The sequence below is a fragment of the Caretta caretta genome, chromosome 15, assembly GCF_965140235.1.
Source record: "Caretta caretta isolate rCarCar2 chromosome 15, rCarCar1.hap1, whole genome shotgun sequence".
Classification (NCBI taxonomy): Eukaryota; Metazoa; Chordata; order Testudines; family Cheloniidae; genus Caretta; species Caretta caretta.
In genome coordinates, this window is record NC_134220.1 from 26,530,278 (window position 1) to 26,553,616 (window position 23,339).

Sequence of the window (23,339 nt, forward strand, 5' to 3'; positions counted from 1 at the left end):
CTAGGTTTCAGCAGCTAAATTCCCCAAACATTCCATCCATAATGGTCATGATCCAAAACAGGGCTGAGCAGGAGTTACCCTGCAATTGCAGCTCTGGGCTGCTGTGAATCCAGGCACCTGACCTGAGAGCCAGGAGCCTCTCTCTCCTGTGCTCTCAATGCTCCACCTCTGGGCCCAGAAAGTAGAAAAGGAAGCTTCCTGAATTGAATGCAGAAGGAACAAGAGATGGGTCTGCAGAGGAAATAGTTTGGAAAAAGGAATCTGGGGGACAGAGAGGGATGGAAACTGGGACCAGAAGTGAGAAAGAAGGAGACCAGGAATTCGGGTAAAAGGGAAGACTGTAATTGGATGGGCAAGGAGACTGGTACTAGGAAATGGAGGAGTAAGGGAGCAGGGTCCAGGCAGCCAGTGAGTAAGGGCAGAGATGGAGATCAGACTGAGAAGCTGAGGGGGGAGACTTGGACTGGCTGGGCAAGAGGACTGACCACAAGTGAAGCAGAAGAAAGAAGGGGGGGAAAGACACATCTGACAAGCAGCGGGGCTACAGGGGGAAGACTGGTACGGGTTGGAAAAAGGAACTAGGATAAGGAGGCAGGGGAGGAAACTGAGACGAGAATCCCGGGGAGGGAGATTAAGACTGGGAGCCACTGGGGTCAGGGAACATAGCTGAGGGGAGAGTGACTGGAAGCAGAGGGGAGAGAGAGAGATCAGACGAGGAACCAAGGAGCGGGACTGGGACTGACAAGGCAAGAAGACGGGAGGGGAAGGGGGAGAATCTGGAGGAGGAGCCAGAAGTGGGAAAGGGCAGAAGGAGTCTCACTTAAGAAGATAGATCAGAAGAGTCTGTGCCCACTACAGCACACTCCACTCCAGAGCACAGACTGAAACCCAAAATTCTTGAGTCTCACCATTCCTTCACTTATAGCAAATATCTGTGAAACCCAAGGTGAAGTGTCCTATCCTCCTCTAGTGCTGGTCTACATAAAGGATGACAACCTACTACCGCTATAAATTACTTCATTAGCTAAAGTGGCAAAGGTCTATGTGGTGGATCTAAAGATTCTAACCCTGACAAGACCCATGTTGGTGTCAATACAATGCTACTTGATGGAATTTCTGTTTTTATTACTTGTGGTTTTTTTAAACCTAGGAAATTACACACACACACACTCACACATTAAAAGAGTACGAAGGTTGCAAAGTCAAGAACTCAAAAATTAGGAAATGCCAGAATTAAGGTGCCTGTGCCACCCTAATTTGGCCCTCTTGTACATATGCATTATGATACAGCTTTCAATTACATGATCACATAGTATTTTAATGCAATTTTTTGTGTATATAACATATCAACTACTCTTGGCAAAAAGAAATATAGATACTTAGAAGTGCACATTTAGATGAGATGGAATTATATTATTCCACAGAATACAAAATAACAAAAATGTACTTATGTATCTCACTCCTAGCATTGGAAATGAATATAAATTGCATTTCTAACATTCTTTTGACCAAAAGGCAGTCAATCCCAAGTACATATTTACACTTCCTTCAAGAAATTCTATTTCAAGCTCACACATGAATCAATGCACATTTTAACAAAAATTATATTGGAACCTGGGATTTCCCCTAAGAGGCAAATCAATACACCTGACCAACTGTCCAGTGGAGATTCCCTTCCAGACCCCTCCAATGGATCATTTAGGCCCTAATCTATCAGATTTGATTTGTGCCTATTTTACACATCAAAAATTACCTAGACTCTTTAAAAATCTAGCCCCAGTTCTTTACTCTGACAGCCTCTAGCTGTGAATTCCATCTATTGGAAGAAGCTGCACACATGATGTGCTTAGTGTTGTACGAGGGGGAAACAGAATACAGCATCAGTTAGCCAAGTGCCTTCCCACTAGAAAAGGGAAGAGACACCAGAATGATATCAGCAGTTCGTAAGGGTCAGAGAAACTGGCTAGTCAAGTCTGGCTGTTGGAAACTGTTTAAGCTCATCACAGCAGACTGGGGCACACATGCTCCTTCCCTTTGATAAGCATTAAAGTGAGAAAAATTCAAGTCAGAAAAATGTCTACAAATGTTATCATGGGACTCCCTATGTATTCTCTCCCAAACATTTCCAAATCCAGTTCAGAATCCAAAAGATGTTTTTTCTAACCACTGCCTCTGCAAGCTCCACCTGCCAGCTGAAAATCATAGTGCATTCTTTCAATCTTCAGGCTTCACCAGTAATAAAGATTCTGTAACTTATCTGACAGCTTGTTTTTACTGTGTGAGACAGCATAGAACGTAAAAGTCAAAATTGGAAGAGTGCATATCCTGTCATTAGAGGACAGAGTGAGAGCTGGAAACCTTGGGCTCTGTTTCCACCTTTGTCCCTGACTCCCTCTGTGACGGTGTATACAACCACACTGTAGCCACTTAACCTTTCCCTGCCTCAATCTGCTCATGTGTAAATTAAATATAATCATCCTACCCTCCTCCAATGGGTGTTGTGAGGCTTAATGCTTTTAATGCATTTGAGTTCCTCAGATGAAAGACCATATAAGTGAAAAGTTATAATTTTGTAAACATTTACTAATAAGTAAGATTTTGTTGTAACTTACTTAATTCCCAGTCCATCCTTACTTCTGAAGAGAAGGGGAACCCTGAGAGCTTCTCTTTGCACATACTCAAAAGTAAAATCTGTTTGAATATTTGAATAAAAAACAATCAATTACAATGACATTCTCACTTCACACTAGATTTTTTCAAGATTCACCATTTTAATTTCTCTAAATTAAAAGCTCACTATCACTTAAAGAGAACTGCAAAGAGAGTGAACATTTTTAGGTCAAAAGCAAAATCTGAGTGATTGACAATACTCTCCCAGCTGCTCTCTATTTTTCCTATTCACTGATGCACATAAAGCAGAATGCATTCAGAGATTCTCAGTTGTCCTAGGCTGAGAAGCCCTGGTTATGATAAAATGCTGAATTAACACTTACAGCAAATTCACAACTAAGTAACTGCTAAGAGGCCTGGCACATACAGAGCAAATATAAGGATCAAGCTATATATTTGGGTTTTAAGAAATATACTGTTTCTATTGGGCTTTACAGCAGTACAGTGTAAGGCCCTGATCCTACAAACACTTACACACATATTAGTTTACATGTGAATAGTCCCACTGAGTTCATTGGGACTACTTACATTTGTAAAGGTTTCAGAGGAACAGCCGTGTTAGTCTGTATTCGCAAAAAGAAAAGGAGTACTTGTGGCACCTTAGAGACTAACCAATTTATTTGAGCATGAGCTTTCGTGAGCTCACGAAAGCTCATGCTCAAATAAATTGGTTAGTCTCTAAGGTGCCACAAGTACTCCTTTTCTTTTTACATTTGTAAAGTTATATGCAGTTTTATTGTAGCCATGTCAGTCCCAGAATATTACAGAGACAATGTGGGTGAGGTAATATCTTTTATTGGACCAACTTCTGTTGGCGAGAGAAACAAGCTTTCGAGCTACATAGATCTTTTCCATTTATAAAATTAAGCATTTTTAAAGTTAAGCAGGTGTGTGTCTGCACTATGGATCTTATAATCTGGAAATTTTATTGTAATTTCTGACATAGTTAAGGTGATGAGAGGGAGGGAGGAAATCTCTTTTCAATAGAAATTATTAATTTAATGCCAAAATAACTAGAACACTGGACACAGATTTGGTTGTCTGTACACTGAACACTATCACATTATTATTTCATTCTGAGGATTAAGCTGAACTGTTAACGTTTATACGCAATGGTTTGAAATGCCATATGTCATACCTGAAACAATGATGCATGTGATTCAGTGACTAGTGAAAAAGTGATAAGCACTGATGGGGGAGGGGTAATAAAGGGGGCTTCAGGAACTCCATAGTCTATTTGGATTCTGCAGCCATAGAAGTGAAATTAAATCTAGAAGTGGCCACACAGCACGTACCTGTGATCTGTAATCCTCCTTCCATAAAGGAGCGTAAGTCCTATGTGTCATCTCTAAAGGATGCCTTGTATATAATAAACATGTAAATAGCTTAAAAATAAAAACATGTATCGTTTGTCTCCTCAGCCATCCAAATGTAACCGTTCTAAACACCCAATCTATACATCATATACATAACCACTTTTAATTGCTTAAGTAATTTAATTATCTAAGAACATCTTTCATGGGACTCTGCACGAGATTTACCATCCTCAGATTTATACACCTTGTGTCTATTTACTATCAGAACAACTGTAAGGGGGTGAGGGAAATCAGTACTAATTTCCCCTTCTTACTTGTTTCTTAACCTCTCTTTTTACAACACTTTTCCTCTTTTATTCAATTAACAGTGACAAGAAGTGTGGATAAAGCATCCCCACCGAGAGCTGTCAAATTAGACCATTGTTTATTTTAGTATTTTAGTAACTTTTAATAATTGCACTTGTTTTTAGAACAATCTATTTTTCAGTCAACTAATGGAAGACACAAAAAGTATTTATCCATTAGCAAAAATATCATAATTTATTAATCAATGCATTAATACTAAAAATATTCATTTGGCTTTAGTAATAAATTAACAAAAAAAAACCCTTTTGAGTACGGCATTCTACATTCAAGACACAAAATCTGAGTGGGTGAGGGGTGTCAAGGATAAATATTAGTTCAGGAAGCAGACAGCAGATACATAGCATATTACACTAGTGAATAAGTAGCATTGGTAGGCTCTGTGTTCAGGCCAAAAATCACACGGCAGCTTTGCAGCACCTCTGAAGAAAACCTTCAACCCACATTCCTGGCCAGGGATCAAAGAGGTGCTACCATGAAAAATAAAAACAAGGAAGCAGATGATTAAGAATATTCAACCAATTCCATGTGATCAGATATCTTGATATTTCTACTCTCAGCAGCAGGATCAGCAAATTTAATATTTTTGCCTTGGTTACATTCAACTCTTGATTTTATAGAAAAATTAAAGAGGCAAACTGAAAATGGAGCAAATAAAGGTATTTAGAAAGACTCAACAAAGCATTCAAATCTCTTGCAGGGCTGAACAAGTAGACATAGACCAAAACAAAGTAACAAAAGACACTCATTTATTTTCAAGTTCCCTAGAAGGGGAAAAGCTACCCAGAGGTCTCAAAGCTGCTAAGCAAGAGAAATAGTGGATTGTAATACTGTTAGCAAGTAGCAATGAAAGCAAATTAAGAATTTTTGGAGAGAAAAGTAGAATCCAATCCCCCTCTGGAAAATTACTGAATATTTTTAGAGCTAAGGAACAGGTGTTGGAGGGGGAGACTTCCCCACAAAATAATAAATTGTCAAGAAGGCAGACATGATTTCCCTCACCACATAAATGGCTCTTCTGAAGCAAGTTAAAAGTGTACATTGCAAGGCTTAGCTTTGAAAAAGGAAGAAAATAGTCTAAATTAAATTAGTGGTTCAATTGCTGTTGCCATCTGATGAGAAATACAGCCAAAGCTAATAATTGGACATTACTGAGATAACTGGTTCAGACGGTGGTGTCCCCAGTGAGGTTGGATTTTGGAAGGAGAAGTGGAATTCGGTGTCATTTTTAGTAACAGCACAGTAAATAACGTTGACCAGTTGCAACAGCAGCCCTCAATCCATCTGATCCCCCTAAGCCCTGGTCTACACTAGGACTTTAGATCGAATTTAGCAGCGTTAAATCGATTTAAACCTGCACCCGTCCACACAATGAAGCCCTTTATTTCGACTTAAAGGGCTCTTAAAATCGATTTCCTTACTCCACCCCTGACAAGTGGATTAGCGCTTAAATCGACGTTGCCGGCTCGAATTTGGGGTACTGTGGACACAATTCGATGGTATTGGCCTCCGGGAGCTATCCCAGAGTGCTCCATTCTGACCGCTCTGGACAGCGCTCTCAACTCAGATGCACTGGCCAGGTAGACAGGAAAAGAACCGCGAACTTTTGAATCTCATTTCCTGTTTGGCCAGCGTGGCAAGCTGCAGGTGACCATGCAGAGCTCATCAGCAGAGGTGACCATGATGGAGTCCCAGAATCGCAAAAGAGCTCCAGCATGGACTGAACGGGAGGTACGGGATCTGATCGCTGTTTGGGGAGAGGAATCCGTGCTATCAGAACTCCGTTCCAGTTTTCGAAATGCCAAAACCTTTCTGAAAATCTCCCAGGGCATGAAGGACAGAGGCCATAACAGGGACCCGAAGCAGTGCCGCGTGAAACTGAAGGAGCTGAGGCAAGCCTACCAGAAAACCAGAGAGGCGAACGGCCGCTCTGGGTCAGAGCCCCAAACATGCCGCTTCTATGATGAGCTGCATGCCATTTTAGGGGGTTCAGCCACCACTACCCCAGCCGTGTTGTTTGACTCCTTCAATGGAGATGGAGGCAATACAGAAGTAGGTTTTGGGGACGAAGAAGATGATGAGGAGGAGGTTGTAGATAGCTCACAGCAAGCAAGCGGAGAAACCGGTTTTCCCGACAGCCAGGAACTGTTTCTCACCCTAGACCTGGAGCCAGTACCCCCCGAACCCACCCAAGGCTGCCTCCTGGACTCAGCAGGCGGAGAAGGGACCTCTGGTGAGTGTACCTTTTAAAATGCTATACATGGTTTAAAAGCAAGCATGTGAAAGGATTACTTTGCCCTGGCATTTGCGGTTCTGCCTTTGCAAAAGGTTTCTGGGGAGGGCAGCCTTATTTCGTCCTTCATGGTAGGACACTTTACCACTCCAGGCCAGCAACACGTACTGGGGAATCACTGTAGAACAAAGCATTGCAGTGTATGTTTGCTGGCATTCAACCAAAATCCGTTCACGCGGTGGGAGGAGGCAAAATGCGACCTTGTAACGAAAGCACATGTGCTATGTATGTAATGTTAACTTTCAAGGTTTACCCTGAAAGAGTGTAGCCACTGTTTTATAAAATGTGTCTTTTTAAATACCGCTGTCCCTTTTTTTTTCTCCACCAGCTGCATGTGTTTCAATGATCACAGGATCTTCTCCTTCCCAGAGGCTAGTGAAGCTTAGAAAGAAAAAAAAACGCACTCGCGATGAAATGTTCTCCGAGCTCATGCTGTCCTCCCACACTGACAGAGCACAGACGAATGCGTGGAGGCAAATAATGTCAGAGTGCAGGAAAGCACAAAATGACCGGGAGGAGAGGTGGAGGGCTGAAGAGAGTAAGTGGCGGGCTGAAGAGAGTAAGTGGCGGGCTGAAGACAGGGCTGAAGCTCAAAGGTGGCGGCAGCGTGATGAGAGGAGGCAGGATTCAATGCTGAGGCTGCTGCAGGACCAAACCAGTATGCTCCAGTGTATGGTTGAGCTGCAGCAAAGGCAGCTGGAGCACAGACTGCCACTGCAGCCCCTCTGTAACCAACCGCCCTCCTCCCCAAGTTCCATAGCCTCCACACCCAGACGCCCAAGAACACGGTGGGGAGGCCTCCGGCCAACCAGCCACTCCCCCACAGAGGATTGCCCAAAAAAAAGAAGGCTGTCATTCAATAAATTTTAAAGTTGTAAACTTTTAAAGTGCTGTGCTTAAAGTGCTGTGTGGCATTTTCCTTCCCTCCTCCACCACCCCTCCTGGGATACCTTGGTAGTCATCCCCCTATTTGTGTGATGAATGAATAACGAATGCATGACTGTGAAGCAGCAATGACTTTATTGGCTCTGCAAGCAATGATTAAAGGGAGGAGGGGAGGGTGGTTAGCTTACAGGGAAGTAGAGTGAACCAAGGGGCGGGGGGGTTCATCAAGGAGAAACAAACAGAACTTTTACACCGTAGCCTGGCCAGTCATGAAACTGTTTTTCAAAGCTTCTCTGATGCGTACCGCGCCCTCCTGTGCTCTTCTAACCGCCCTGGTGTCTGGCTGCGCGTAACCAGCAGCCAGGCGATTTGCCTCAACCTCCCACCCCGCCATAAACGTCTCCCCCTTACTCTCACAGATATTGTGGAGCACACAGCAAGCAGTAATAACAGTGGGAATATTGGTTTCGCTGAGGTCTAAGCGAGTCAATAAACTGCGCCAGCGCGCCTTTAAACGTCCAAATGCACATTCTACCACCATTCTGCACTTGCTCAGCCTGTAGTTGAACAGCTCCTGACCACTGTCCAGGCTGCCTGTGTACGGCTTCATGAGCCATGGCATTAAGGGGTAGGCTGGGTCCCCAAGGATACATATAGGCATTTCAACATCCCCAACAGTTATTTTCTGGTCTGGGAATAAAGTCCCTTCCTGCAGCTTTTGAAACAGACCAGAGTTCCTGAAGATGCGAGCATCATGCACCTTTCCCGGCCATCCCACGTTGATGTTGGTGAAACGTCCCTTGTGATCCACCAGAGCTTGCAGCACTATTGAAAAGTACCCCTTGCGGTTTATGTACTCGGCGGCTTGGTGCTCCGGTGCCAAGATAGGGATATGGGTTCCATCTATAGCCCCACCACAGTTAGGGAATCCCATTGCAGCAAAGCCATCCACTATGACCTGCACATTTCCCAGGGTCACTACCCTTGATATCAGCAGATCTTTGATTGCGTGGGCTACTTGCATCACAGCAGCCCCCACAGTAGATTTGCCCACTCCAAATTGATTCCCAACTGACCGGTAGCTGTCTGGCGTTGCAAGCTTCCACAGGGCTATCGCCACTCGCTTCTCAACTGTGAGGGCTGCTCTCATCTTGGTATTCATGCGCTTCAGGACAGGGGAAAGCAAGTCACAAAGTTCCATGAAAGTGCCCTTACGCATGCGAAAGTTTCGTAGCCACTGGGAATCGTCCCAGACCTGCAACACTATGCGGTCCCACCAGTCTGTGCTTGTTTCCCGAGCCCAGAATCGGCGTTCCACAGCATGAACCTGCCCCATTAGCACCATGATGCATGCATTGTCAGGGCCCATGCTTTCAGAGAAATCTGTGTCCATGTCCTGATCACTCACGGGACCGCGCTGACGTCGCCTCCTCGCCCGGTATCGCGTTGCCATGTTTTGGTGCTGCATATACTGCTGAATAATGCGTGTGGTGGTTAATGTGCTCCTAATTGCCAAAGTGAGCTGAGCGGGCTCCATGCTTGCCGTGGTATGGCGTCCGCACAGAAAAAAGGCGCGGAACGATTGTCTGCCGTTGCTCTGACGGAGGGAGGGGCGACTGACGACACGGCTTACAGGGTTGGCTTCAGGGAGCTAAAATCAACAAAGGGGGTGCCTGTACATCAAGGAGTATTTCAGGCAGGACTGCACGGAGGGTTCCAATAAGAAATGGTGCACCTAAGTTATCGTTGTTATTGGAACAAGGAGGTTAGCCTGGCCTCTGATTGATACATGGCTAGATTTACCTCGCTGCACCTTCTCTGTGAGTGACTGCAGTGTGACCTAGAGGAATGAGTCCCCTAGACAGGGGAGGAGGCAAATGAGTACAAAACAAATCTGGTCTATTTCTTGTTTTGACCCACTCCATCTATCTTTTACATCTTTGGCTGGCAGCAGACGGTGCAGAAGGACTGCATGCCATCCACATCTCATGGCTGCTTGGCAGAAGATGGTACAGTACGCCTGCTAGCCATCCCCATCTCTTGCCTGCCTGGCAGAAGATGGTGCAATACGACTGCTAGCAATCCTCATCTCTTGCCTGCCTGGCAGAAGATGGTACAGTACGACTGCTAGCAGTCCGTATCGCCTGCCTGCTCACCATAAGACGGTTCAATAGGACTGACTGCAGGACTAAAGAGAATGACCTGGTCAAGTCACTCCAAATTTAGTCCCTGCGCCCATGTCTGCCCAGGCGCTCCCAGCCGACGCGGCCAGGAGCACCTCGGACACGATGAGGACGACTACCAATCGTATTGCACCGTCTGCTGCCAGAAGGCAAGGGGTTGCTGCTACTGTGCAGCAAAGCCGTACCGCGTCTGCCAGCACCCAGGAGACATAGGGTGACGGTTACCTGAGCGGGCTCCATGCTTGCTGTGGTATGGCGTCTGCACAGGTAACTCAGGAAAAAAGGCGCGAAATGATTGTCTGCCCTTGCTTTCACGGAGGGAGGGAGGGAACGGGGGCCTGACGACACGTACCCAGAACCACCCGCGACAATGTTTTAGCCCCATCAGAGCGCTCCATTGTGACTGCTCTGGACAGCACTCTCAGATGCCCGATTGTTTGCCATTGCTCTGACGCTGGGAGGGGCGCTTACAGGGTTGGCTTCAGGGAGCTAAAATCAACAAAGGGGGTGGCTTTACATCAAGGAGTATTTCAGGCAGGACTTCACAGAGGGTTCCAATAAGAAATGGTGCACCTAAGTTATTGTCCTTATTGGAGCAAGAAGGTTAGCCTGGCCTCTGATTGATACATGGCTAGATTTACCTCGCTGCACCTTGACTGCAGTGTGATCTAGAAGAATGAGTCCCCTAGACAGGGGAGGGGGGGGAAGCAAATGAGTACAAAACAAATCTGGTCTATTTCTTGTTTTGACCCACTCCATCTATCTTTTACATCTTTGGCTGGCAGCAGACGGACTGCATGCCATCCACATCTCATGACTGCTCGGCAGAAGATGGTACAGCACGACTGCTAGCAGTCCGTATCGCCTGCCCGCTCACCATAAGACGGTTCAATAGGACTGACTGCAGGACTAAAGAGAATGACCTGGTCAAGTCACTCCAAATTTAGTCCCTGTGCCCATGTCTGCCCAGGCGCTCCTGATCGACCTCACAGAGGCGACCAGGAGCACCTCAGACATGACGATGACGGCTACCAGTCGTACTGTACCGTCTGCTGCCACAAGGCAAGGGGTTGCTGCTACTGTGTAGCAATGCCGTACCGCGTCTGCCAGCACCCAGGAGACATAGGGTGACGGTTACCTGAGCGGGCTCCATGCTTGCCATGGTATGGCGTCTGCACAGGTAACTCAGGAAAAAAGGCGCGAAATGATTGTCTGCCCTTGCTTTCACGGGGGGAGGGAGGGAACGGGAGGCTGACGATATGTACCCAGAACCACCCGCGACAATGTTTTAGCCCCATCAGGCATTGGGATCTCAACCCAGAATTCCAATGGGCAGCGGAGACTGCGGGAACTGTGGGATAGCTACCCACAGTGCAACGCTCCGGAAGTCGACGCTTGCCTCGGTACTGTGGAAGCGCTCCGCCGAGTTAATGCACTTAATGCACTTAGAGCATTTACTGTGGGGACACACACACTCGAATTTATAAAACCGATTTCTAAAAAACCGACTTCTATAAATTCGACCTTATTCCGTAGTGTAGACATACCCTAAGAAACCAATCCCCTTCACATCCCTTCCCAGCAGGCAAGAGAGCTGCTAGCTGCACTGGCTGACTTCGATTATTTATTACTTTGTAGCTAAATCACATAAGCAAATCCAGGTAGTTTGGAGGGGCAGCTGTAATTTGATATATGATATAAACACAAAAAAGTTATTTACTCTAAAACCCCCTGATGCTAGATAACCAAATAATCTCAATTGAATCCCTTGAAACTGACAAACTGGAAGCAAATGGGACCTTGATTCAATAGGGGGCGGAGAGGGAGAAGCTAGAATCACCATGAGGCTGAGTGGGGGCTGGGGTTTTTCTGCGGCTCCTTTCCACGAACCTGATTCCCTAAAATATGGGAAGCTGAACTGAGGTCACGCTAATAGCCTGTGCTGAGGGAGGCGGGAGACATTGGGGTTTCTCTACAAGCTACATCCTGATACACTCATGTCATTGTCAAAGCAAAAAGTTGCACATCCGTGACCAGGTTACATGGGAATGATGCGAGCAGTCCCAACGCCCGTACCCACCTCTGACTACAGAGGAAATGCACACAGAAAAGCATACATGTGTTTATTTCCTGGCTAGGTCCAAGCTAGGGCCCCAGTGTGAAACACCCATCCCTCTACCCCCTCCCCTGCTGCTCGGCCTGGATTCGTCACCGGATTCCCTGGAATGGGGGATGCAGGCGGGAAATACGAAACAAACCACAAACTGCACGTGGAGACACCACCAGCTTCTCTAGAGCAATCAAAGCAAAGAAGAGGCACCCACCCATTCCACTCCCACCAATTCAAACACATTCATCCCTGAGACAGCCAGGCATTTACCTTTCCCTTCCATGGCACGCACGAAATTCCCATGATACTTTTGAGTCTTTAATTTCTCCTCCAAATTAAAACTCCTGATGCAGACAATTTCCTCCACGTCCGACAGGTCCTCATTCTCATCGTATCTCCTTCTACCAATAGATCGCTAGAAAACAAAGCAAATTATATAGACCGGGGTGGGAAGTGGACTTTGGGGAAGGAAAAATGTATCAACGTTGGGGATATTTGGATAAACATGGTCTGGGAAAAATCATGATCAAGGCTGCAAAATTAACAATACTTTATACAACGTGAGCTTGAGTACAGAAGAATCTCCACGCCCTTTCTCCTTATAACACCGTACTAACCCAAAGCACCAGGTGTCTGGCTACAGGAAACTCTTGCACTAATTTTTTTTTTTGGAGGGGGGGGAGAAATATCTCTAAACGCCAAACAAGTGAAGAGATTTACACAAATCACTAATTCAAAGCCCAGCACTGCTGCACTTTGCAAGACCGTAAAAAAGTGAACGGCAGGCAGTATTTGTTTGTTAACACATCGTGTTTCCGATCATGTTATTATTTGTGTAAGATATAACTAACTTATTTCGCACAAAATTCTCCATTTACTCTGATACACGCTATTCAGGTTGCAGTATTTACATAATCCAAGTGTTTCCATAGTCACACCGGAAGCCACGAGTTAAAAACAAATTGCATTATTTAACATTATGATTTATTTGCGCTCTCCCCCCCCCCCCGCAATGATCCACATGTTATTTCTGTTCAGTCACAAGCTGTGCAGTTTAAGGAACAAAAAGTGAGGGGGGAATCAAGGGAGAAAGGGCAGGAATGAGTTAAATGCACGATGAGGGGTGTGTATGGAGTAGGCCCGGGTGAAAACAGCAGAGGCCGGTGCTGCTGTTGCTGCTTCCCCCAGAGCCAGCGTGTAACTTGTTAACAGCAGCCCCTGGTTCTCCGGCAGGGACACAAGGCAGAACCGCACGTTCACACCACACACAACACACTCCGCATGCAAACACCCGCCTGCAGAAGGGAGGGCTGGCTGTACACAAAGCTAGCTCCCTTTGGGGAACCAAATACACCAGCTGCCTCCATTGGGGTTGCTCAAATCCAAGCACTTTACAATCCAGATCTCCCTCTCTCTGTACATATATTTAAAATCCCCCCAGCAGCTAGCCCTAGAAAAACACACACTTCATCAGTACAATCCTTTACCAACAGGAAAAAAAAAAAAAGAGTATTGTCCCACCCTCTCCTTCCCCTCACTTAAATTCCACCCCCTTCCCAAGTGTTTAAGCTGATCTCTTGCAAACTAAGTAGCTCTGCTGCCTACATTTTTACATGCATTTCTCCCTTTGCAAATAATTAAGCAAAATCAATTAAAATGTACAAATAGGAAATAGACAAGCCAGCTACACACCAATCTTCTTCCAGAGTCTTTCTCTGCCTCCATTTTTTTGGAGAGTTTCATCACTTAATTGTCAACAGTTCCTGTCCTGCATTTTTTGGCCCAAGTGGGGAGGAGGAAAAACAAAAGCCATCCAGGTCTCTCTAAAGTTTTGCAATTTTGCACCAGCACTTTTTTGGGGAAGGGGGAGGGAAGGGGAGGGGGAGTCGATGCGTTTTGCAAAGTCCTAAGGAACCATTTTCAGACACTGAGTGTGGAGTGGGGCGCAGGCGTCATAATCCCCGGAACGTAAACATTGTTGCCGATCGCGTTCGGGGAGGGGGGAGGCCCGGGGGAGGAGGCGGCTGCAGGGTGGGGGGGACCAGATTGCACCCAACACTAAAGATCGCTGCTGCCGCCGCCGCTGCTGGCTGGCTGCTCATATTGGTGTGTTGTTGTTAGGTCACGAGTGTGAGCAGGCATTGCACGCAGGCGCTGACTCACTGAGCTGTTTGTTATGGGGAGAGCTGGAGTGTCAGGGGTTGGAAGGGGCTGGAGGCAGCGGCCACTCTGTAATATGAGGAGAAAAGAAAGTACACAGGCTCACACAGAGACTTGCAACCACACACACATGCACACAAGACATACGAAGACATTAACAGGTGTACAGATATGCTTAAGCACAGAATATGCACATACGGGGACCTGCATACACATGTACAACACGAGACACACCTACCGACATGCACAGCACTGATGCAGATATGAAAACATACAGAAGACAGATCTATCCTTAGACACATGCACAAAAGATATCGAAAGATGCACAAAATCACCTAGGCTGTACCTAGGATGCATGACACATACATGGGACCATGCACGTTAGACACATGGAGATAAACTTGCAGACAAGAGGCACAGAGACAGGGTGCATGATTATAAGACATGCATATGAAACATGTTACATGCACAAAGCACACAAAAATGTGAAATGCATGTGAAACTTATACTCAGAAAAAAGTCACACATAACTCTCTCTGCAAAACAACATCAACCCATGCCTGTCTCCACAGAAGTTTGCTTTCTTAAGGGCTGATCAGTGGCAATAAAGAAAACAAGGGAAGTGCAAAAAGCAACAAGTTACTCGCTTTCATTTTAAAAGGAATTGCACTAATGTATTTAACGTTTTCTTTCAGGTGGGCATGTGTTTTTTTAGAAATTGCTGCCAGTTACAGTTCTGTAGACCCTGGAACTCAACATGCTTGTCCTTTGGGAGAGGGTTTATAAAATTCATTCTAGGTTTGGAAGGTGTAGTCTATATCAGTGGTTCTCAAACTTTTGTACTGGTGACCCCTTTCACATAGCAAGCCTCTGAGTACAACCCCCCTTATAAATTAAACATACTCTTCTATATATTTAACACCATTATAAATGCTGGAGGCGAAGCAGGATTTGGGGTGGAAGCTGGCAGCTCATGACCCCCTGAAGGGTCCCGACCCCCAGTTTGAGAACCCCTGGTCTATATGCTGCTACAAAGGAAAGAAAATTACACAATAAAAAATATGGGTTTTATTTTAGGAGCTCTGTTTCAGTAGCATCTATTATTTTTAGTTCTCGCTGGCTTTATTAAAATACTTTTATGAGATTGAAATACCCTTTTTGTAGCAGAATGTATTTAAACAATTTCCTTACGTAATAAATTATTTAATATAGGCTACTAAATAGCTGTCACAGGAAAACAACTTTCAAGTAGTATTGAGCTAAGATAGATTGGAATTTCAAGTAGTGCTAAAAGGCTCCATTTCATATTAACAAACTTAGGACCCATTCAGCCTTTGGCAGGTTTCAGAGTAGCAGCCGTGTTAGTCCGTATCCGCAAAAAGAAAAGGAGGACTTGTGGCACCTTAGAGACTAACAAATTCATTTGAGCATAAGCTTTTGTGAGCTACAGCATCCGATGAAGTGAGCTGTAGCTCATGAAAGCTTATGCTCAAATGAATTTGTTAGTCTCTAAGGTGCCACAAGTACTCCTTTTCTTTTTTCAGCCTTTGGGTTTCCGGGGCTTTAGGAGAACTGCTTAATGCTAGGATTGGTAAGGGGAACCAGTGCTTTTCACATCTAAGACACCAATTCAAATCTGGATTAGGTTGATAGTGATCAAAAGTTATTACTCTCTGATGGCAGTTTGGAGGTCTGTGTAAAACAAGGTAGATATTTTGGATCAGTTCCCAGGTGTCCACATTGTTGTACACTGAGGAATTACAAATATCTTAAGTGACATTTCTTAACAAAATGCTTAACCTTTATCAAAATAGAAAAAAAAGAAGATTCCAAAGAGTAAGGGATCTAAACAACTGTCATACCAGTTTAGAAGCCAATAGAAACCTCACAAGCAGACAGCAAGTTGTATTTCTGCATAGCTTTGTTCCCAGACCAATTAGACGAGAAAATCAGTTGCAATAGCTTTTTGTTCTTTATTGTTTCTGTGCACTTCTATACAACAGAACGCAGTCACTCACATAGACTCCTGTTTAGCCCCTCTGCATACAGAGTCAGTTAATTAACACTTTAATTGATAGATTAAAATATTGTGCAAAACATATAACTAACACATCACAAAGCCAACATCATAGGCCTTGGTGGCAGTCTCATTAGAAAAACTGAAGACTCAATGAACTATGGCAAATGGCGAGAGGAAAGACTGTTCAGATGTGGCTTAGAACTCATGAGAGCCAGGTTTAATTCCAGGATCCATCACAGACTTCTTGTGTGATGTTGGGCAAGTCACTCAGGCCCACATCCTCAAAGGAATATAAGCATCCAACATCCATTTAAATTATTAGGAGGTAGGTGCCTAAATACCTTTGAGGATCCCTAACAGTCATTGATTTATTTGGAGTTAGATACCTAAATACCTTTGGGGATCTGTGTTTAGTCTCTTTTGAAAAGCTCCTATCTATAAAATTAGGTCTTTCTTGCCACAGAGATGTTATGTGGAAGAATACATGAAGAGTTGTGAGGTGTTGTGATGTTTATTATATATCAATATGCATGCTTATCTATTGCCCCCTTAAAATTCCAATCCTGAAGTTGCATGCACAGGCTTAATTTTAAGCCAGGAATACAATGGTTAAAGTTAAGCATGCATTTAGGACTGGGGCCAGAGTAGTAGAGTACAGGATAAATAACTGTAATTAGAGAATCATCAGGAACAAATCTATCAATCAATTAAATAAATAAGTCCCTGTTACAAAAAGTCCATCAATAAGATACCACAGAGACAGGGGGGAAATTTTCTCTCTCTTTTTTTTTTTTTTTTCCAGATCAATATAATCTGGAATTCTTGGCATATCAAGCAAACACAAACACACACCTACAGAGAAACTAGAGCACATGTTACAAAAATTCTGGAAGTAAAGATGTTTCAGAAATATCAAAGTCTAAGTCTGTGGGCTTCCAGCATCAGAACATTGATATTTTTTAATCTTATATTGAGACAGAAATGATTGATTTTAACATTTCATAACCATGTTTTATGGTTCATCATATCAACTAAATATTTTCATAAAAGACTTGTTCTGTTTCTTTTAAAAATATATATTTTACCAATAAAATAATATTTTCTTCACTTTGTGTTATAATTAATCAAAAACTTGGACCCAAAAAGGAATTGGACATTTATATGAATGATGAGAACATCAACACTTGCCTTAGATGGAATAACAAAAATTATAAGTGGTATTAAACCTCATGGTGAGGAAGCATTTCCCGTCCGGGCAGGTTATTCCTCTGCAGGGAGAGTGTTGGCCCCTTTTTCTGACCACTATCAACCAGGGTACTGGATTAGGTGAACCATTGGAACAACAATTCCAATGTTCCTTTACAAAAATAAAACAAACTAGTGAATGTATTCATATGGTCATGGGGTGGCTGGGTTGTTGGGAGATGGGCTACAATTAATCTGTTTTTGTTAAGGTTAGTAAAATTATTTATAGTACCATTATGTGCACAATGTGCTACATCCTATCCATGTTCAGGTGACAGTAAGAGCTGGAGCTTTAAGAAAAACACCTACTATCTCACAACTCATGATAGAATCATGAAAGTTGTCAATGCTATGTTTACTCAGGCTGTGTGTGGGACAGGGTGAATTTCACCCTTGTTGAGCTCATAGGGAAATTTGTTTCCTGATAAATAGAATAAATTTTGCTAAAATCAGATCCTTAAACCTTTTTCCTTTCCTCATAAACTATGGACTACCTGTCAGGCATCTTAGCCTGGATGGACATGAAAAGCCAGATGTTTAAACATTTTGCTGCCCTTGGACATTATGTGAAAAGATACTTCTGTGGCTCTCTAGCCAGACCAGATCAATGCAGGGGCACCAGAACAGGGAGGCCAGGGGTCCATAGCCCTCCCACTTTTCACCATGGGACCCTGACCCCTTACCCTCCTCTTCCCCCTGAGACCCCACCCCCTGGCCAGGCCAGCAGCTGGTGGAGCTCCACCCAGGAGCCCGGGCAGTTGTGGCACGCGCCAGCTCCCCAGAGCTGCCTGTGCAGCTTTTACCATTGCCGGGCTGCAGCTCCAGGCCCTGCCCCTTGGCCAGAGCTGGATCGGGGTAAGAGCTGTGCAGGCAGCTGTAGAGAGCCTGGGTCCCTCCACCTGCCCTGGGCGGGGGGCCCGAGGGGCGGGGACAAGGGCTGGGGGCTGCTTTTGGCCCCACCCAACTCCAATGGAGCAGGACAGGCTCCCCAGCCCCACTCTGGCTTCAGACTTGGCTGGGGGTGGGACCTCCAGGGGAAAAAGAGGGGCCTCAGGGGAAGAGGAGGGGGCACAGGTGGGGTCTTGGGGGGAGAAGAGGGGCCTCAGGGGAAGGAGTGGGGCAGAAGCCCCCGGCCCTTCCACTTTGGGAAGGCTCCGCCAGCCCTGGATCAATGTTTTTCCCACTTAGGAAGCTCGGTGATTGCAACTTGAAGTTACATCCCACATCTTTCCAAGGAGGGCTGCTCTGCATGTCTACACTTAGAAGCTGTACTGATACAGCTGTGCTGCTGTAAGAGCGCTCATGTAGCTGTGTTATCCCGACAGGAGAGAGCTCTCCCCTCGACATAATAAAACCAGCTCAACGAGTGGCAGTAGCTATGTTGGCGGGAGAGCATCTGTGCACGAGTGCTTATGCTATCAAAACTTATGGTGCTCAACAGTGTGTTTTTTGCTGACATAAGTGCTAGTGTAGACATGGCCTTAGACTTATCACTGCTTGAGACTGCTGACAATCCTTTCCTCATCTGCCTATTGAGTTTCTTACCTGTTATACTTTTTATGCAAAGCCTTCCATTTTAATTTCCATTTTGCACCAACACAGTTTTCTTCTGTGACAATAACAGAAACAACTATTTGCATATTCAGCTAACAATATACTGTAGAAAAGCTGCTATGCAGAGGGTGGCATGAATGCGTCTATTTCTGTGCCGAATACTGTACCTCATTAAGAATGCTGGAGGGTTACAATGGTTCATCCCTATTCTAGGACATACAAAAGTACATTCATGGCACAGAATTAAAGGTGCACCTCTGTGATGGGATGTTCAGATCTTTCAGTGCCCTCAGGAAGGAATCCTGGAATTCTATCCCTATTGTGCCCTTATGTAAAGACCCCACTACATCAAACAGCAGCCTGGGCTTTTATGCATTCATTCCCAGAAAGGGTTCAGGGTCAGCTGAGGGAGGCACCTCCAGCTGAGAGTGAATTAAGTACAGCTGACTCTAATTAGCACCTCAAGAGGAGGCTGGGATGGAAAGAGAAATGCTAGGGTTTATAATGACCAGCAGTTAGGAAAAGAAGTAAAAGAACTAACTTTGTTGGGTTTGTCCTTTCCCAGTTGGAGTTTATTGTACATAGGCTGGAGGAAAAAATGTAGGTAGACAGTATTATAATTTTAATACTTTGGTTAAAAGTAAAAGATGTTTGTCCTCTAACAATTGGAGATCAAACTAAGTTTATTTTAAAAGGCCAATGCTAGGGCTTGTAGGGATGTATTGGTGGCGGCGGCTAGGTCTTGTAGGGTTATACATATAAACTATATGTTTATACAACTATACATATAAAATGATGGTGTCTAAATTAGCTGTTACCACTCAAGAAAGAGATCTCAGAGTCATTGTGGATAGTTCTCTGAAAACATCCACTCAAAGTTCAGCAGCAGTCAAAAAAAGTGACCAGAATCTTGGGAATCATTAAGAAAAGGATAGATAATATGACAGAAAGTATCATATTGCCTCTATATAAATCCGTGGTACACCCACATTTTGAATACTGCATGCAGATGTGTTCACCCCATCTCAAAAAAAAAAATTGGGAATGTTCAGAAAAGGGTAACGAAAATTATAAGGGGTATGGAACGGCTGCCATATGAGGAGAGATTAATAAGACTGGGAGGTTTCAGCTTGGAAAAAAGATGATTAAGGGGGGATATGATAGAGGTCTATAAAATCATGACTGGTGTGGAGAGAGTAAATAAGGAAGTGTTATTTACTCCTTCTCATAACACAAGAACTAGGGGCCACCAAATGAAATTAATAGACAGCAGGTTTAAAACAAACAAAAGGAAGTATTTTTTCACACAACTTGTGGAACTCCTTGCCAGAGGATGTTATGAAGGCCAAGACTATAACAGGGTTCAAAAAAGAACTAGGTACATTCATGGAGGATAGGTCCATCAATGGCTATTTGCCAGGATGGGCAGGAATGGTGCCCCAGCCTCTGTTTGCCAGAAGTTGTGAATGGGCTACAAAGAATGGACCACTTGATGATTACCTGTTCTGTTCATTCCCTCTGGGGCACCTGGCATTGGCCACTGTCAGAAGACGGTATATTGGGCTAGATGACCTTTGGTCTGACCCAGTATGGCTGTTCTTATGTTCTAACGGCTATGCGGGTGGCTTTTTGCTGTTTGAAAATGTGGATGTGATATATATGAACATGCATTAATAGGCTGGGGAAATGAAACACAAGACTGCTGCTTCAATGCATCAGTGTGCAGGATTATTGTATGTTTCAATACCTTTCCTAGTTAAGTGAAATGTAAAAGAGGGAAAGACTAGAGAGACAATGGACTAAAAGCATTCTTGTATATACCTAAAATCACAAAGGAAGTAAGCATGCTGGCTTTGCTATTTTAACTTTCTTAATTGCATTATGTAAGCTAAAAGTAGCACTACAGGCAATGGAAAACATTTGTGAAGTTGTGTAGTAAACACACACACACAATTCTGCAAGCAGCATAATGCCCAAAAATTGCACCTAGGGGATCGAAAATGGTAGTAGACAGCCCACTTTGAATATAACTTCTAAACAGAACTAAAGTCTTGTTTATCTGAACAATTATTTTATTTTTATTATAGCTCACAGACCTATAGTAAGGAAGTGTTATTAGAACAACTGACAGATTTAACTATTCTGTAGTTCAGAGGTGCTGACTTCTGCTGGCTCCAGTGGGTGCTTGGCCCCACCCCACCTCCACCCCTGCCCTGCCCCCTCTCAAACCCCTTCCCAAATCCCTGTCCCGGCTCCACCTCTTCCCTGAGAGCACCGCGTTCCTGCTCCCTCCCAGAGCTTGTTACGTCGTGAAACAGCTGGTTTGCAGCAGCAAGCGCTGGGAGGAGAAGCGGGGACGCAGCGCGCTCAGGGGAGGAGGTGGAGGTGAGCTGGGGTGGGGCAGGGAGCATGGTTGCTGGTGGGTGCAGAGCACCCACCAATTTTTCCCTGTGTGTGCTCCAGCCTTGGAGCACCCACAGAGTAGCTGTTTTCTTCATGCTATTAATTTCCCCTTTCCAGACATCATTAGTCCACTTCAGATTTTTGCATTAGCCTCATACATTAGAACACAATCATTTTAAAATAAATTTATTTTGGGAAATGGAGCCTAAACTAGTGATTAACTATGCTGCTTTAATATTTTATGGTTCAACCAAAACCGTGTGCACTTACAAGTAAAGCTACTAAATAATCTTATTATCTATATGTGTAGAGCTGTGCTCTTTCATAGGCTTTGAGCACTGATCCCAAATATATTTTTACAGTTAAGATTCCCCCACAAACTAAACCACAGAGCCTTAAAGAGCTCTTGTTTGAAGAGGTGGGAGAGGAAACATTTAAAGCCTGTTGGTTACCAGCTTTCTAAGTAAGGCATGGTAGTTCATTTAAAATCTTTACGTGGGTACTACTTATGACTTTGCAATTAGTTGTCTTGAACAATCCCACTACTGGATGTTGAGAAATACTAAAAATGCTCTTTGTACTTGTTTTCTTTGCATGTGTGCTTACAGACTTAAAAGACAACTGAGCAAAAAGTAATGTTAATACTCTTCACTTATACAGGGTTTATAATCCAAATGGATGTGAAAGTTAGATATGCACAGAAGTACTGAGATGCAACCCCCTCTGGGGTGGAGGGCAGCAACCAACCAATGCAGAACTTGTGGAACAAGAGTGGGGCGTAAGACATTTTACAGGAAAAAAACCTTAAGGGCAAACCATACTCTTACAGGTGCTGTGGGGGCTTTAATGCTCATATACAGCAGACAAGACCAAAAGACCATGTCTCGCCAAACTAAATATTTGATTGATTTATTGGGAAAGGATGAAGGGCTGGGTCAACTCTGCTGGGCTAGGAACCTGTAATCCCGGGAAATGTGATCTGAAGCTTCAAGTTACCAATCTGATTTCTCTGATTTGGTAACTTTAAAATATGCAGTACAAATTAAATAAAAGGTATAATAATGGTCATGTTTGTATAGACTCCATCATTGCCTTTTGATATATAGCTAAATTAATGAACTTACAGATCAGGAGAAGCATGAAAAGAGGAACTAAGAAAACAAAATGTTTAGGTCCTGATTTCTTGTGTTGTCACTTATGTGTAAAATGATACCAAATCAGAATGACAGTATTTTTACACTCTGCACTAGTGTGAATAACAGAAGATGCATGGGGTGGAAAATCAATCCCTCGGTGCCTTTTATAGCCAATGCAAGTAAACCAAATGTAAAATAGCTTCTGCCTTTGGGATGTGATTGTCCTCTCCCGTGTCTGAGAATAGAAAGCAGAGCCATCCTTACCTACTAGGTGCATTTGTATTCTCAGGTTCTTACTTTAACTATGTTAGCATATTTCTTTTTCTCACTTACACCTCTGCATACCCACAAGCTCACTGTGACACAACGAGTACCTTTATATTAAGACCCAGGATTCCTGAATCCCTTTTGTGGGTGCGTGACCTTTGCCAAGTCACTTCACCTCTCTGTGCTTTGCTTTCTCCTTCTATAAAACAGAAATAATAAATAATTATGCCTTACAAAAACAGGATAAGCACTTCAGGTGAAAAATGCTGTTTAAGTGCTAAATAGTGTATTATACAAATCGCCTATGCATTCAGAAAAGGTATTTGTCAGGGTTCCCTCCCCACTCTGAACTCTAGGGTACAGATGTGGGGACCCGCATGAAAGAACCCCTAAGCTTATTTCTATCAGCTTAGGTTAAAACTTCCCCAAGGCACAAATTCTTTGCTCTTGGATGGTACGCTGCCACCACCAAGTGATTTAACAAAGAATCAGGGAAAGGACCACTTGTAGTTCCTATTCCCCCAAAATATCCCCCTCAAGCCCTTACACCCCCTTTCCTGGGGAGGCTTGAGAATAATATCCTAACCAATTGGTTACAAAGTGATCACAGACCCAAACCCCTGGGTCTTAAGACAATACAGAAATCAGTCAGGTTCTTAAAAGAAGGCTTTTATTTTTTAAAAAAGAAAAAATCACCTCTGTAAAATCAGGATGGAAAATAACTTTACAGGTAA

The 23,339-nt window shown here is 44.0% G+C and overlaps 1 protein-coding gene across 2 annotated transcripts in view; it reads right to left on the reverse strand.

Moving 5' to 3' along the window:
- The window catches only part of KDM2B (lysine demethylase 2B), a 172,188-nt gene extending 158,410 nt beyond the window's left edge, over positions 1–13,778 (reverse strand). For both annotated transcript variants that reach the window (XM_048820951.2, XM_075120054.1), the window contains exons 1-3: positions 13,513–13,778; positions 12,091–12,235; positions 2,613–2,691 (exon numbers count right to left, since the gene is read on the reverse strand). In XM_048820951.2, coding sequence (XP_048676908.1) covers positions 2,613–2,691; positions 12,091–12,235; positions 13,513–13,563 — 275 coding nt within the window. In that variant the 5' untranslated portion in view covers positions 13,564–13,778. The remainder of the gene's footprint in view (positions 1–2,612; positions 2,692–12,090; positions 12,236–13,512) is intronic.
- Positions 13,779–23,339: the final 9,561 nt, after the last annotated feature.